This window comes from Pelecanus crispus, chromosome 18 (genome assembly GCF_030463565.1).
Source record: "Pelecanus crispus isolate bPelCri1 chromosome 18, bPelCri1.pri, whole genome shotgun sequence".
NCBI classification, from domain to species: domain Eukaryota; kingdom Metazoa; phylum Chordata; class Aves; order Pelecaniformes; family Pelecanidae; genus Pelecanus; species Pelecanus crispus.
This window is the reverse complement of record NC_134660.1, coordinates 584,243-598,058: the sequence shown is the minus strand read 5'-3', so window position 1 is coordinate 598,058 and position 13,816 is coordinate 584,243. Positions and strand designations below refer to the sequence as shown.

The following is a 13,816-nucleotide window of genomic DNA, read 5'->3' as shown; positions in this document are numbered from 1 at the left end:
CCCCCGCACGGGTGAGCTGAGCGCGAGCGGCCTCAGCTCCTCCTTGCCCAGGGTCCGTGCCCTGGGCGCCCAGGGCTGCCCCGTGCCCCCCCTCGGGGGGATGCACCCCCCGGGGCCGTGTGCATGGGGGGTCACCGTCCTGTGCCCCCGAGGGAGGGGGGGGCCCTGAGAAGGGGTCCCCCCCAGCGCAGATCAGGGGCAGGAGCACGCGGGTTGCCCCCCCCCGGGGAGACTCAACCAGGACATGGGGGGTCGGGGTCTCCCCCCCCGGGGTGGGGTGCGTTGCTCCGGGCTGGGGCACAGACGGGGGGGGGACCCTGGGGCGGGGGGGGGGAACACAGAGGGGGCTGCCCATGGGGGGGGGAACCCGGGGTGTGGGGGGTGCCCGGGGCGTGACGTCACGGCGGGCGGGGCGGGGCGGGGCGGGGCGGGCAGGGGATCCCCCGGGCGCGGGGCCGCGGGGCCGCAGCGCGGAGCCCGTCGGGGGGCGGCGGGGCTCGGCGCGGCACTGCGGGCTGCGGGGGCTGCCCGCCCCGCCCGGCCCGGCCCGGCCCACCATGACCATGAGCTCCGTGGCCGAGAGCCTGCTGGGGCCCGACCCCTCCAAAGCCGCGTTCCTGGAGCTCGGCCGCCCCTCGCCGCCGCGCTACCCGCTGCACGGCCTCCACCCCGGGCACCCGCAGCACGACCCGCCGCCCTTCGCCTCCTACGGCCGGCCCGGGCCCTACCCCTACCCCGGCGGGGCCCCCCCGCCGCCCCACGGCGGCCCCTACCTGCCCTACCCGCCCCCCGACGCCCCGCACCCCCCGCCCGGGCTGGCCCACGGCGCCAGGCTGCAGGACGCAGGTAAGGGGGGCGCGGGGGGCTCGGCGCTGCTCAGCCCCCCCCCGGGCGCCCGGCCAGAGCGGAGCGACCCGGCCCGGCACGGAGCCGTCGGAAGCGCCATGGGGTGCGCCGGCCCCCGGGGGCAGGGCGGTGCGGGGCGATGTCCCCCCCCGCTCCCAGAGCGCCCCGACCTGCCGGGGCCCCGTGCGGGTGGGGGGCTGCGTGGGGGCAAGAAACCCCGGGGATGGGGAGCATCAGAGCCCCGGCTGCCCGCATCCCGCCCCTGAGACCCCCGGCTGCCCGCATCCCACCCCCTGAGACCCCCGGCTGCCCCCTGAGACCCCCGGCTACCCGCATCCCGCCCCTGAGACCCCCGGCTGCCCATATTCTGCCCCCTGAGACCGCCGGCTGCCCCCTGAGACCCCCGGCTGCCCGCATCCCACCCCTGAGACCCCCGGCTGCCCCCTGAGACCCCCGGCTGCGTGCATCCCGCCCCTGAGACCCCCGGCTGCCCCCTGAGACCCCCGGCTACCCGCATCCCGCCCCTGAGAGCCCCGGCTGCCCATATTCTGCCCCCTGAGACCCCCGGCTGCCCCCTGAGACCCCCGGCTGCCCCCTGAGACCCCCAGCTGCCCGCATCCCACCCCCTGAGACCCCTGGCTGCCCATATTCTGCCCCCTGAGACCCCCAGCTGCCCACATCCCACCCCCTGAGACCCCCAGCTGCCCCCTGAGACCCCCAGCTGCCTGCATCCTGCACCCCGTGCCCGCCCGGGCCGGGCAGGCTCTCCCCTCTGTCCCACCACCACCATGCTCCCAGTCTCAGCTCCCTGCCCCATCGCATCCCCGTTCCCCACTGTTTTCCCCAAAAGCTGATGCACGAAACTGCAAGCTGAGCCACGCCGGAGAGAAGAAGCCCCCGGGCTACCCCACGGAGGGGTCCTGAGCCCAGCTGAGCCCCCGGGCCCTGTCAGAGCCGTGGCTGTGGCCAGAGCAGACTGTGCGCGGGGCGTACGCGGGTGTGCAGACACGCTGGCCGCCGTGCCCTGCGCTCACCCACGCCGACCCTGTGCCACTGAGCCGGGGACCACCCTGTCCCCGGTGCCCCTCGGAGCCCCGGCGGGTTCCTGCCCCGCACACGTGGCCCCAGAAGGACGCAGGGATGCACAAAGGCACGGAGCGGGGAGGAGGTGGCCCCGGCTGGGGGCACAGGCTCACGGCGAGGGGCTGCCCGGGCGCTCACTGCAGCCCCGGGGAGCGGCGTGCCCGCAGCAGGGACCCCCGGCGCGGGGGAGCCTGTCCCGCTGCCCCTCCGTCGCCCCGTGGGGCCCTGCCCGGCCCCCACATGGGGTGCATGGCAGAGGGGCCTGTGGCCTGCCCGCTTTTGGGCTTGTGTAGTGATGCTGAATGAATAACCCCATCGCTCCCTTCCTCCTCCTCTTTCCCCTTTGCTTTACCTGGGCCTTAAACAAACCCGCGCAGCAAAAGCAGGTCCCCCCTGCTTATTCCCCCTCCCCTCCAACGCTAACCTCCAAAAACCAAAGCCCGCTGCAGCCCCCAGGACCAGGGTGGGATGGTTTGGGGTTTTTTTGGGTTTTTTTTTCACCTCCCAGCATGTTGGTTTAACTCTCTGCTCCTCTCCCACCCCAAGAGCACGAGAAGCCCCCGGCCGTCGCCAGCGGGGAGCTGCGCATCAACGGCAAGGGGAAGAAGCTGCGCAAGCCGCGCACCATCTACTCCAGCCTGCAGCTGCAAGCCCTCAACCAGCGCTTCCAGCAGACCCAGTACCTGGCGCTGCCGGAGCGCGCCGAGCTGGCGGCCCAGCTGGGGCTCACCCAGACCCAGGTACGGCCCCGGCGAGGGGTGCGGGGACGGTCACGGCCCCGGGGCTGCGCCGTGCGGGGGGCTCGCGCCCACCGCTGCTCCAGGAGCGACTCGGGATTGAGGCCGCGTCACGATGCCGGGGCGCAGCTGGAGCGGTGCCGAGCCGTGCCGTGCCGTGGCAGGGGAGCTGGCGCCGGTGGGCCCCCGGGGCTCGGGTTCGGGGCGCCCCTGCTCGCACCTCCCAGCGGCACCGGGACTTTCCCAGCCCCGGAGCCTGGCTGCCGGCCCGGCCGTGCCCGGCGCTGGGCGGCCCTGGGCCGCGGGACGGGGCGAGTGGGTTTTTGAAGGCGATGGGGAGAGACAGGCAGGCGGCAGCGGTGCAGCCCGGAGCCAGGGGCGAAGCGAGCTCATAAAGCCAGGGAAGAGGAGGCAAGTGGGAACCTGCCGGCAGCGCGGGGGGGACCGCGGGGAGGAATGAGCGGGGCCACCACCCCAGCGCGGCGGGCCCCACCGCGCCACGCCCCGGCCCAGCCCCGGCACCCGGCACCCGGCTGGGCTGGTGGGGGCCGCAGCCCGTGCCGGAGGGGGGGGACGTGGGGACACACGGGGATGTGCAGGGCTGGGGACTCCTGGCTTGCTCGCCATTCATCGCACGTTCTTCTGGGCTCCCCTGCCTCTTGCCCCAATCTCCTCCGGCTGCCCTCCATGGAGTCGCTGGTGGCTTGTGAAGGGTTGGGCTCAGAGCCCGGCTTAGCTCGCAGACCCCCACGCCAAATCGGCTGTGGCCCCGGGAAAGGGCAGGTGTAGATGGGGGGGACAGGGACCCCAGAGGGGTCTGTAACTATTGATGCTGGGCGCCTACGAGGGGGCGTTGGCCGCAGACCCCGTCCTCCCCGCTCGCCCCTCTCTCCCGCAGGTGAAGATCTGGTTCCAGAACAAGCGCTCCAAGTACAAGAAGATCATGAAGCAGGGCTCGGGCGCGCCCGACGGGGAGCACCTCCACACCGCCACCTCCCTCTCCCCCTGCTCCCCCAACATCCCCCCGCTCTGGGACATCCCCGTGCCGGGCAAAGGGGCCCCCCTGGCCCCCAGCAGCTACATCAGCAGCTTCGGAGCCTGGTACCAGCCGCACCCACAGGACGCCGTCCCCCGGGCCCCCATGATGTGACGCTGCCCCGGCTCCAGCACCCACCGGCTCCGGGAGGGCCGGCGAGGGGGATGTGCTCCGCCGCCGCCCCTCGAGGGACTGGGGAGCCCTGGGGGCCCCCAGCAAATGGAGAAGGAGGAAGAGGAGGAGGAAGGTGACCGCGGTCTGCAGGGACCCGGGGATCGCCCGCTCCATCGCGGTCCGAAGTGAGGCAGCTCCGGCACGACGCCCGGCGCGCCCGTCCCAGCAGGATGGGACTCGGCCTCCGGCCACAGCCCCGGCTCCCTCCATTCATGGACGTGGGGCGGGGGGGCCCGAGAGGGGCTGGGGAGTCCCCGGACCCCCCGGCCTGGCTTTATTTATAAATACCGTCCGTGATTGTATGTGCCCCCCTTTATAAATAGGCTGTACACTTGTAAAGTAAAGACTGCTCCTCCATGCCTGCCGCTCCCTTTGCGGGGGTCTGTCCCTGCTCCGGGGGAGCAGCTTCAGCCCGGGTCCTCGGAGGCTCCCGTCTCCAGAATCTCCTGGGAAAACGGCCCCATGGGGATGGGGGCACTGGAGCAGGGGGCTGGGGCTGTCCCCCGCCCCAAACATCTGCGTGGGACCCGCCGCTATTTTCAGACATGCAATCGCTCCCCCGAAATGGAGGCGCAATTATAGTAATTGTGGACCCGGGCCCCTCGGTGAGGGGCTTCTCGCCGCCTCCTCGGGGTAATTATGGGCAATTTGGAGCTGTTGAAGATGTCTCCCTTAATAGGGGTGGGAGAGGGAGGGTGGGGGGACGCGGGGCAGGCTGGGGACCCCGGAGTGGGTCGAGCCCGGGGTTACTGCCCCACGTCTCCAGCAGCCCTGGTGAATACCTGGCGCTGGGAGCAAGGGCGTTTTGGGAGTGGGGGATATTTTTCCGCTGCGGGTTTGACAGCGGGTGACCTCTCCCTTTGTGCTTTTCAGCGGACAGAACCCGGCTAGACAATACATTATCGTTATTTCTCACTTTTCCCAATCCTGCTCAGTGAGCGTCACCCACGATGGGGACGAGACCCGCGCTGGGGCTCTCCCCAGCAGAGATTTGTGCAACGGGTCCGCGCCGAGGTTTGCTCCGTTGCACAAACATGCCATGATCCTTGCTCCAGATATTCCCACCTTGTATTTCCCCCACTCCAAGGGTCCCTTCCTGCCCTGGGGACCATGTTTCCTACCCCAGCCGGCAAGGTCGGGAGGGAGCGATGCCGCGATGCCGCGATGCCGCGCGTGGCTCTGTTTGCTTTGCACCTTCGGCAGCACGTGGGGCCAGAGTTTTTCCAAACACCTGGCTCCCACCTGAGAAGTCGGGTTTCTGAACGAGCAATCGATAGCTGGGAGACGGGCAAGGCTGGAGATCTGGCGCGGAGCGTGGGAACAGCGTGCCCCGGGGCCAGCGGCGTGCGGGAAGCCCCGGGTCCCTGCCGGCAGCCGCAGGGCTGGACACGAGCCCCCGCCGCCCTGCCAGCCGATAGCAGGTTTGATCCCTCGGCCAAGAGGTTTGGGGTGCTGGCAGCGACGCCGCCGGGACGCGGGCACTGCTGTCCCTGGCCGTGTCCCGCGACGGCCGCGTTGCAGCAGCGGGACGTGGAGGACGTGGAGCCCACGGGCTGGCTCGGCACCCTGGGGACACCGCGGCCGGGACCGGCTGTGGGCCGGGGCCAAGGCGTGATGCGTGGGGTCCCCTGCGTGGGCGGATGGGGTCCACGCATGGGGCTGAGTCTGGCAGAAGCAGGGGTCTGTGCAGGGCAAGGCTGGCTTTATTTTCCCCGAGCGATGGAGTGCGTCCTCCCCACCGAGGCTTTAGGGAGGCGGACGGATTTGCTTTGCACCAACGCTGGGGGAAAGGAGAACTTCTCACCCAGAGACCGGGAAAAATCCAGCTGCTGGCAGGTGGGATTTACCCTGGGTGGGGGCTTTGGGCTGGAAGGGGCGGCTTTCCTCCAGGAATTACTCTCCAGCTGCGGGAAGGGACTGAAACGTGGTGTGGTCTTGGCTGCAAAGGGCTCTCGGATGGCTCGGGGTCCCGCCATCGAGGAGCCGGGTGCTGGGTGCCATCCCAGCCCTGTGCGTTTGGGGTGACCCCCTGCAGAGCCGGCGGTGGGCTCGGGGGGGCTCGGCGGCACGGCTGCCTGGCAGGGGAAGCATCTGGCGGGAGGGGGGAAGCAGGAGGCAGAGGCCGCAGCGCCCGCTCAGCTTTCCCGACGGATGTGCTGCCAAGGACCTGCAGCCAGAGCCGCTTGCAGGTCCCGTCTTGCAGCGGGAGGGAGGCAGCAGCCCTCGGCTCCCGGGGCCAGGATCCGGCCCGCCCGGCACTCGCGGTGCGGCCGGGACGGCGGCTGGCGCCCGGACCCTGCGGGGGGGCCGCCTGCGCCTGCGGCTCCCTCCTGCACCCGGCCGCGCGCATGGGAGAGCCACGGCCGACCCCTCCTGCCCTGGTGCGCGGGAGCAGGTCCCAGTGAGGGCACCCTTGGGTGCAGGGAAATTCCTGCTCCAGCCCATCTCTCGGGCACCCAGGGGAGCCCGGCCGCCGCTGCCGCCCGTGCTCGCGTTGGGCTCGGGGAGCTCCTGTGGGATTGGGATGGGGCCGGGGTGGGGGTCCTGTGCCCGGAGGAGGGGGTTTGGGGGCTCTTCTGCCCTTTCCTCCACAGCCAAACCAGCCGGGGACCCCGCTTTCCTCCGCACCCCGGGAGAGGGGTGGCGTTGCCGGCACAACGTCGCTGAAGCTGGGCTTGGCTCTTCTCCGCCGGCCAAAAGCGTCCCCAGTTGGGGACACTCAGAACAGGCCAAGAGCCCCCCGACAGCCCCGTCTGGATGGGAGAAATTCCACTGGGGGACGGGGGTGTCCCCGGGCTTGTTCGGGTCCCTCTTCCCTCCACCTGCGCAGGCTGGAAATCCCACCGGCCCCCTTCGAATTCCCAGGGCAGGTTTGGGCAGTGGGGGGGACTTGGTGTCCCCTTCCCGTCCCCAGCCCGGGCGAGGTGATGGGACGTGGACCGGGGCAGGCAGGGAGCAGAGAGGTCCCTGAGGCCACTCGGAACGTGTTTCTGTCCTATTTTCCAGCGCCGACACGGTGACGGAGCCCCGGCTGGCGGCAATGTCGTGGCTGCCCGGCGTCGCTCCTCGGCTCTGGCTGCTGCGTGCCGGGTTAGCCAAGAGCCAGGGAGGGGATGAAGACATGGCAGATGCCAGGCCAGGCCGTGGGCGGGCAGCTGCCCCCGCTCTTTGTGCTGGCAGCAGCGTGACGCAAGCGGCTGGAAGCGGCGTGTTGCAACGGGGCAGGAAACGTGTGCCGCGCTGGGAGGGCTGCGCGCCGGGGCTTGCGCGCGCGGGGCAGAGCCGTGCAGGGATGCCGGTGGGACACCGGGCACTGCTGCCCCACAGCTTGGACCCACGGGAGCTGGAAACCCTCGGGCTGAGGGCTGAGCCCTCGTCCTGCCCGTAGCTGCAGGCAAAATCCCCTCTGAGGGGGCTGAGCGTCCCCAGCATCCCCGTCCCGGTACCATCCGGTGCCGCTCTCCATCCCTGGTGCCGGCAGGGGATAACCGCGACGGCCGGCATGATGCAGGACGCTCACCGTATTCCCGTGCCAGGGCCGGGCGAGGGATGCCGGGAGGAGCGGGGTGACGGGGGGATGTCCCCACCCCGGGGGGTCCTGCCTGCGGCTCTCAGGCCCCCGTTCTGCTTTCGGGAGCACGCTGGGGCAGCAGCTGCTGGCGGGAGGAGCGGCCTTGTCCCCGGGGAGGGATGTCTGCGTCCCGCACACCCTTTTGGGGAGCTCTGGGGGTCTTGGCCACCTCTGGGCTGGGGGAGCTGCGGGTGATGCTGGCGGTGACCCCCCCCCCGGCTGTTGGAGATGGGGCTGAGCAAGGAGGACGGGGGGAAGGCAGCCAAGAGGGGCCCGTGCCCGGCTCTGCCGCGGCTCTTCGGGCAGGTGCAGGGGGCTCCTGGCACCCAGCCTACCCCACGGGCTGGGGATGCTGCGGCCCCCAGGGCCCCCCCAGCCCCACGCAGGCTCCGGGATGTGCTCTGTGGCCGGGATAGAGGAGTGGGACAGGAGGGACGGCGGGGGGGCTACACGAGCGCAAACTCTTCCCCGGTGCCCATCCCCGGGGCGTCAGGCCTGGCGGCACAGGCTGCCAGGGGAGCCCGGCTCGCGGGCAGTGCTGCCGGAGGGGAGCAGGATTAGCGCCTGTCCGCGGGCAGCGATGCACCCAGCATTTATATAATCCACAGATATGTAATCTTCTTTCTTTCTTTTTTTTCTCCTCCCCCCCCTAAATTAAAAAAGAAAAAAAAAAATAAATAAACCGGTGCCAGCTCATGCCGTGCTTCTCACTCCAGGCAACGCCGCTCGGTTTCCTCCTCTCCCAACCCGCCGCCTCCTCGCTCTTGCTGGCAGCCTCCCCCTAATAACCCCGGTGTCTCCAGCGTGTCTGCCCGCCTGCCGGCTCCGGGGCGGTTTGCACGCAGCCTCCAACCCCAACCCCAACCCCAGCGCCGGGGGACGGGGGGCTGGCAGCACCCCTTAATTCTTTGCAACCGGCCTGGTCATGCAGGCGCCGTACGGGGATGCCCAGAGGTCCGGCTGCGCCCGATGCTGGCACGCCGGGGGCACGGGATGGGGACGGGGAGCCGGCGGGTGCAGCCCGCGCTGGCGATTTGGGGAAACCCCCGCAGGTGCAAGGTGCGAGGTTGGCCCCGCGTGGACTCGGCCGTGGGAAGCGGGGGGACGTGGGGACACCCCTGGGGATGCTGAAGGCCGGGTGCGCCCTGGCCGTGCCCGGCGTGCCGGCGCCCCGCGGAGCTGGGGGGTGTCCCCAGACGGTGCAGAGGGACCACCCCGCGCAGCGCCGGGTGCCGCGTGGGGAGCAGCGCCGGGGGCCCCTCCGCGGCCGTCGGGGGACGTGACGCGGGGACCAGGGCGGGTCCCCTGCCCGCGGCGCAGCTCGGTGGGGACAGCGCCAGGGTGGGGCGCCAGGGCTTCAGCCCCCGACCCTTTGCCGCGCTCCCACCCGTGAAACAACGCCGGCGCGAGCGGGGACGGCAGAGCAGGGCGCCGGCGCGGTTCGGCCCGCGGGGCTGTCCCCATCCCCGTCCCGAGGCCACACGTCTGGGGGGTCGTTGGGTCACTCGGGTCCTCCCAACCCAACCACGCCGATGGGGAAAGTCACCGTCTCCGCAGCGGCGGTCCCACGGCGCCGGTGCCGTGGTGGGGGTCCCGTCCCCCCGCCAGCCCTCCCTCACAGCACATCCCCAACGGGGGCACCGGGGCAGCCCGGCCACCCTCCAGTTCGCCCAGCTGGGAGCCCACCGACTCCCAGTACGGGGAGCAGGAGGGAAGCGGCAGGTCTCCGCGGCGGTTCGGGGGAGACCGCTGCAAACCGGGAATAAAATCCCACCCACCCCCCACGCCCCCCCAGACTCCCTCCCGGCGGGGCAAAGCGGGACTGGGGGGGGAGCCGGGCAGCAGCCGTGGCCATCGCCCGGTGCCGTCCCCCGTCCCCGGCCACCCCCAAAAACGGGGGCGCAGGGGGCGCGGGGGTTTAACTCTGGCATTTACCCAAGCTGGGAAACTCCTGAGCTCCTCCCTGCTCACCGAAAACCTCCCAAAAAATGGTGTTTGGAGCCTTCAAATTCGCAGCGCTTTTATTAGCATTTATAGCTCAGCTTTTGTTCACCAGGAAAGCAGCAAAGGACGCTCGGAGGAAGCCCCCCTCCTTAGAGGGGGCTCCCATCGACCAGGGTTTTCGGTTTTTTTTCCTTAAAAAAAAAAAAAAGCGAACAAAAAACCAGACTGAAACCAGTTTGGTTTGGATCAACTTTATACAAACGAACCTTATGTACACTCTCTTTTTTCCCCCATACACCCCTATTTATATAAGGCAACATAAATAAGATCCTCGGGACTGTACAACACACATATGAACACTTCTTAAACTGCACTTTCTGCTTTTAAAAAAATAGCATCATTCTCTTAAAAAATAGTAAAGAGGTTTTTTTTTTTCCTTTAAAATATGTTGTTGATTTATTTAAAAAATAGGCATTCTGCTTCGCCGTTAGCTTAACTGACACAGATGGAGGCACTGTTAGAAAATGGACATAGCATGATTTTTCTCTTGAAAAAATAACTTAAGCCATTCCTGAACTGTTTAAATATTAAAATATTTTCTCCCCCCCCCCCCCCTTTTCATTTATTTTTAAATAACCACCTTTTTGTCTGAGCATTGTCCCGGGCGATTCCCGCGAAGCTGCCACGGAAGCGGCTGGGCTGGGGGTCCCGGTTTGCTCCCGTGGGGCAATCCGCGGCCCCCGAAACCGCTCCCGGTCCCCGGATTTCGGGTGCCACGAGGGCAAAGCGCATCCCGCTCCTTTGGCATCGGCGATGGGCGCCCGCACGCCGCGACGCCGCGTCTTCCTCCCCGCGGGCTCCGTCCCCGCTGGGCGCAGGTGCTCTGGGTGCCCCTCGGGCCCCTCCTGGGTGCCCACCCGTGCTCGGGGGGCGGCGGCGTGGGGCGGCCCCCCCAGGGCAGCTCACTGGGGTGGCCCCAAGAAGCAAAGCTCCGGCGAGGGGACCCCCGGCGGGACGCGGCTCCTCGGGGGCAGTTTTTATTAGGGGGTGATGGAAAAAGAAAAAAAAAAAAAAATGCATAAGAAGAATTCACCACCTTTTCCTCGGCTGCCCTGGGCTGGGAGCTAACGAGTTTAACCCTTTGCAGTCCTCTTGTTCCTGAGATGAGCTGGGAGAGGATAGGATATATAAGTGTATATCTAGGGGTGCGTGTACATGGGTGTCCTTTTTTTTTTTAAAAAAAAAAAAAAAATAGGGGGGAAAAAAAAGGAGGCAAAGGAGTTCTGCCACTGTCTCTCGTTCCTTTTCTCGCTCCGGGCTGTTAATAGACGGCGCCGGTGTTGGGGGGAGGCCCCGGGGAGGTGTGATGCATCGTGGTGGCCGGCGGCGGCTGGTGGGGTCCGTGGGGTCCGCTGAGGGTCTGGGGGTGATACCAGGGGTTGTGCTCCTCCAAAAAGCCGGGGGAAGAGCTGTAGGGAAGCGGCTGTGGGAGCGGGGGTCCGGCCCCGGCGCGCTGCCGTGTGAGTTACTGTCCCAGACGGCCGGGGAAGGCGGGGAGTTGCAGGCCATGGAGTCGCTGTTGTTGGGGCTGTGCTCCCAGCGGCACCTCGCCGTTCTTGTACAGCTTCTTGAACTTGGAGCGGCGGTTCTGGAACCAGATCTTCACCTGGAAGGGAGGGAGACGGGTCAGCGCCCCACCAGCAAAAGCGGATGCTTGGGGGGGGCGCGGGAAGGGGACCTGGGGTGGGGGCGACGCAGGGACCCCGGGCACGCGGGGAGGGACACAAGGGACGTGGGTGTCACGGGGAGCCCGGACACACGCTGCTCCGTGGGAAGGGACCCGGGACATGGGTGTCATGGGGAGCCTGGACACAGGGCGTGCGCCGCGGGAAGGCACCCAGGACCCGGGCACCGTGGGGACCCACGCGCATGGTGCATCGCGGGAAGCCCCTGGGACGCGGGTGTCATGGGAACCCCGGACACATGGCGCATCGCGGGAAGGCACCTGGGATGCGGGCGTCACGGAGAGCCTGGACGCATCGTGCGCCGCGGGAAAGCACCCACGACGGGGGTGTCATGGGGACCCTGGCGATGCGGTGCATGGCGGGAAGCCCCCCCCCCGGGGACATGGGCGTCGCGGGAAGCCCGTCACGCCATGCATCACAGGACGCCGGCCTGGCATGCCGGGCGTCGGGAGCGTCCCCGGTGCTGGGTGAGGCGGCGGCGCTGGACGCCCTTGGCCCCCGGGGAAGGGGTGGGGGGGGCGGTGGTTGTCACCCAAACAGGATGTCCCTCTGGGAGCGGGTGACGCGCTCCGTCAGCCCTTTGCCGAGTGTCCCCGATTGCTTCATCGCCCAAGGGAGGAGGAGGAAGGCCGGGCGCTGGGGAGCGACGCGCCAAGGGCGGCACAAGGGCGCCGGCGCCGGCCCGCAGGCAGGGAGGGCGCCGGGGACGGGACGGGGTGCGGGGGGAGTCGCGCACGGCGGTGACAGCAGCGACAACGCGCTCGCCCGCACGCCAGCACATCGCGGGGACGATTTGTCCCCACGTCAGGCAAGACCCAAAAGCGAGGGTTTAGCCCCAAATCTGGGTGGCTCGTTGGGAGAAGCCCATCGCGCCCGTCCCTGCTCTTCCAATCCAGCCTAAACTGCCACCCCCAGCACAGGGTCCCTTGCGGGGCACGCGTCTCCTGGCCCAAATTCCTTTCTCTGTGCCTGCCCCAAGTGGGACGGGGGAGCCGGCGGGAGGACGGACACAAGGGGAGCCCCAGAAAGCCCGGCCGGGGGGAGCAGGGTCCGGCCCCCAGCACCCCGTGCTCCAGCTGGACTCAGGACCAGAGCCTGCTGCCGGGATGGGGTGTCCTGAGCACCCTGTCCTGAGCACCCCGTCCTGAGCACCCCATCCTGAGCGCCCTGTCCTGAGCACCCCGTCCTGAGCACCCCATCCTGAGCACCCCATCCTGAGCACCCCTTCCTGAGCGCCCCTTCCTGAGCGCCCCGTCCCAAGCACCCCGTCCTGAGCACCCCATCCCGAGTGCCCCGTCCCGAGCTCCCTGTCTGGCCTGGGATTTGGTGTCCCGCATTCCCAGGAGGCCGGGTGCATTGCTGACCCAGCACCCTCGCAGGCACCGGGGCAGGATTCAGCCCCAGACCCTGCCGGGTGCCTGAGGTCTGGGATGGGGCTGGCTCCGGCAGGAGGGGGATAAACCCCAAAACCTGGGGAGCGGGGCACGGCTGGGCTCCGTCCCCTCTCTCTGCTCCTTCCCTCCTCCCCACCTTTTCCTCGGCAGCGCAGATCTGCTCCGCGTGGGGAAATCTGGCGGCAGGGACCCCTGCGCCCGTGAGCGAGCGGGGAGCACCTGTCTCCGGGGACCCCCAGACCCCTCCCGGCTCTCACCATCCAGCTGTGCCCAGACCCCTCTCCCAAACCCCCACTGCTTCGGGTTTTGCAAGGGGGGCAGCTCCGGCTCCCCCTCTTGCGGATCCCTCCTGCCCGTGGCTGGGAATTGGGGGCGGCGGGGGGTGTCGGGGGGGGGCTCAGCCCTTACCTGGGTCTGGGTGAGCCCCAGCTGGGCGGCCAGTTCGGCCCGTTCGGGCAGCGCCAGGTACTGGGCTTTCTGGAAGCGACGTTGCAGAGCCGCCAGCTGGTAGCTGGAGTAGATGGTGCGGGGCTTGCGGATCTTCTTGGGTTTCCCGTTGACCATCCGCACCTCCGGCTCCGGCTCCTCCTTCACCGACACTGGGCAGAGAGCGGAGGCGTGAGGTCAGTGACGGCAAAGTGGTCCCAGCGCAGCCCCCCCCCAGCTCAGGGCCATCCTCTGCGTGGTGGCACTGCCCCGGCCCCCGGGGCATTCCCCCGGCCGGCGGCATCCAGCACGGCTGCATCCCGCTGCATCCCCCCAGCAGCGCCGGCGATGCCGGAGGGGGCTGAGCCCTGCCCCAACATCCACCCCATCCTTCGGCAGCAACAATGCCGCTTTCCCCAGTCCCGCGGGCGCCCCGTCCCCCACTTGGCGACACTTAGAGGGGTGCAACTTTGCGAAGCTCCCGCTGCAATCCCAGGGGACCGGCGGGATGGACGCAGCCCCTCTCTCCAGAGCATCCTACCTGCTTCTTGGGCTGGGAGCTGCTGGTCCCTGAAGTGGCTGTACTGGCGGTAGGAAGGGCTGTAGGAATAGTCGGATTTGGGCGAGTAGGTGCCGGCGGCGCCGATGCCGTTGAGGTTGAACTGGTGGTAGGGGTAGTGGCTCACGGGCTGGCTGTAGGACTGGCCTGGGTAGTAGTCGTGCTGGCTGGTGTAGTAGCCCAGATCGGTGACGGAGGACTCGGGCAAGGTGGGAGAGTCCTTGGAGGCGGCATGGCAGCTCAGCGAGCCCGAGAGGTCGGTGAGGATGCTGGAGAGCTTCTTGTCGAAAGAGCCGCTCAT

General features: G+C 68.8%; 2 protein-coding genes across 2 annotated transcripts; one reads left to right on the top strand and one right to left on the bottom strand.

Moving 5' to 3' along the window:
- Positions 1-557: 557 nt before the first annotated feature.
- On the top strand, positions 558-3,816 carry DLX4 (distal-less homeobox 4). Its single transcript, XM_075722955.1, has 3 exons — positions 558-846; positions 2,476-2,669; positions 3,565-3,816. The coding sequence occupies exons 1-3, from the start codon at positions 558-560 to the stop codon at positions 3,814-3,816; spliced, it is 735 nt and encodes a 244-aa protein (XP_075579070.1).
- A 6,896-nt stretch (positions 3,817-10,712) lies between these two features.
- On the bottom strand, positions 10,713-13,816 carry DLX3 (distal-less homeobox 3). The gene is given in 5 exon segments (XM_075722954.1): positions 10,713-10,892; positions 10,895-10,987; positions 10,989-11,057; positions 12,939-13,129; positions 13,498-13,816. Coding segments are annotated over 5 exon segments (852 nt in total).

What these genes read in the sequence shown, in the direction of transcription:
- DLX4 (XM_075722955.1), top strand. Translation starts at nt 558, where the DNA reads ATGACCATGAGCTCCGTGGCCGAGAGCCTGCTGGGGCCCGACCCCTCC. An exon ending in CGCCAGGCTGCAGGACGCAG is followed by an intron (nt 847 to 2,475) that starts GTAAGGGGGGCG and finishes TCCCACCCCAAG; the next exon opens with AGCACGAGAAGCCCCCGGCC. An exon ending in TGGGGCTCACCCAGACCCAG is followed by an intron (nt 2,670 to 3,564) that starts GTACGGCCCCGG and finishes TCTCTCCCGCAG; the next exon opens with GTGAAGATCTGGTTCCAGAA.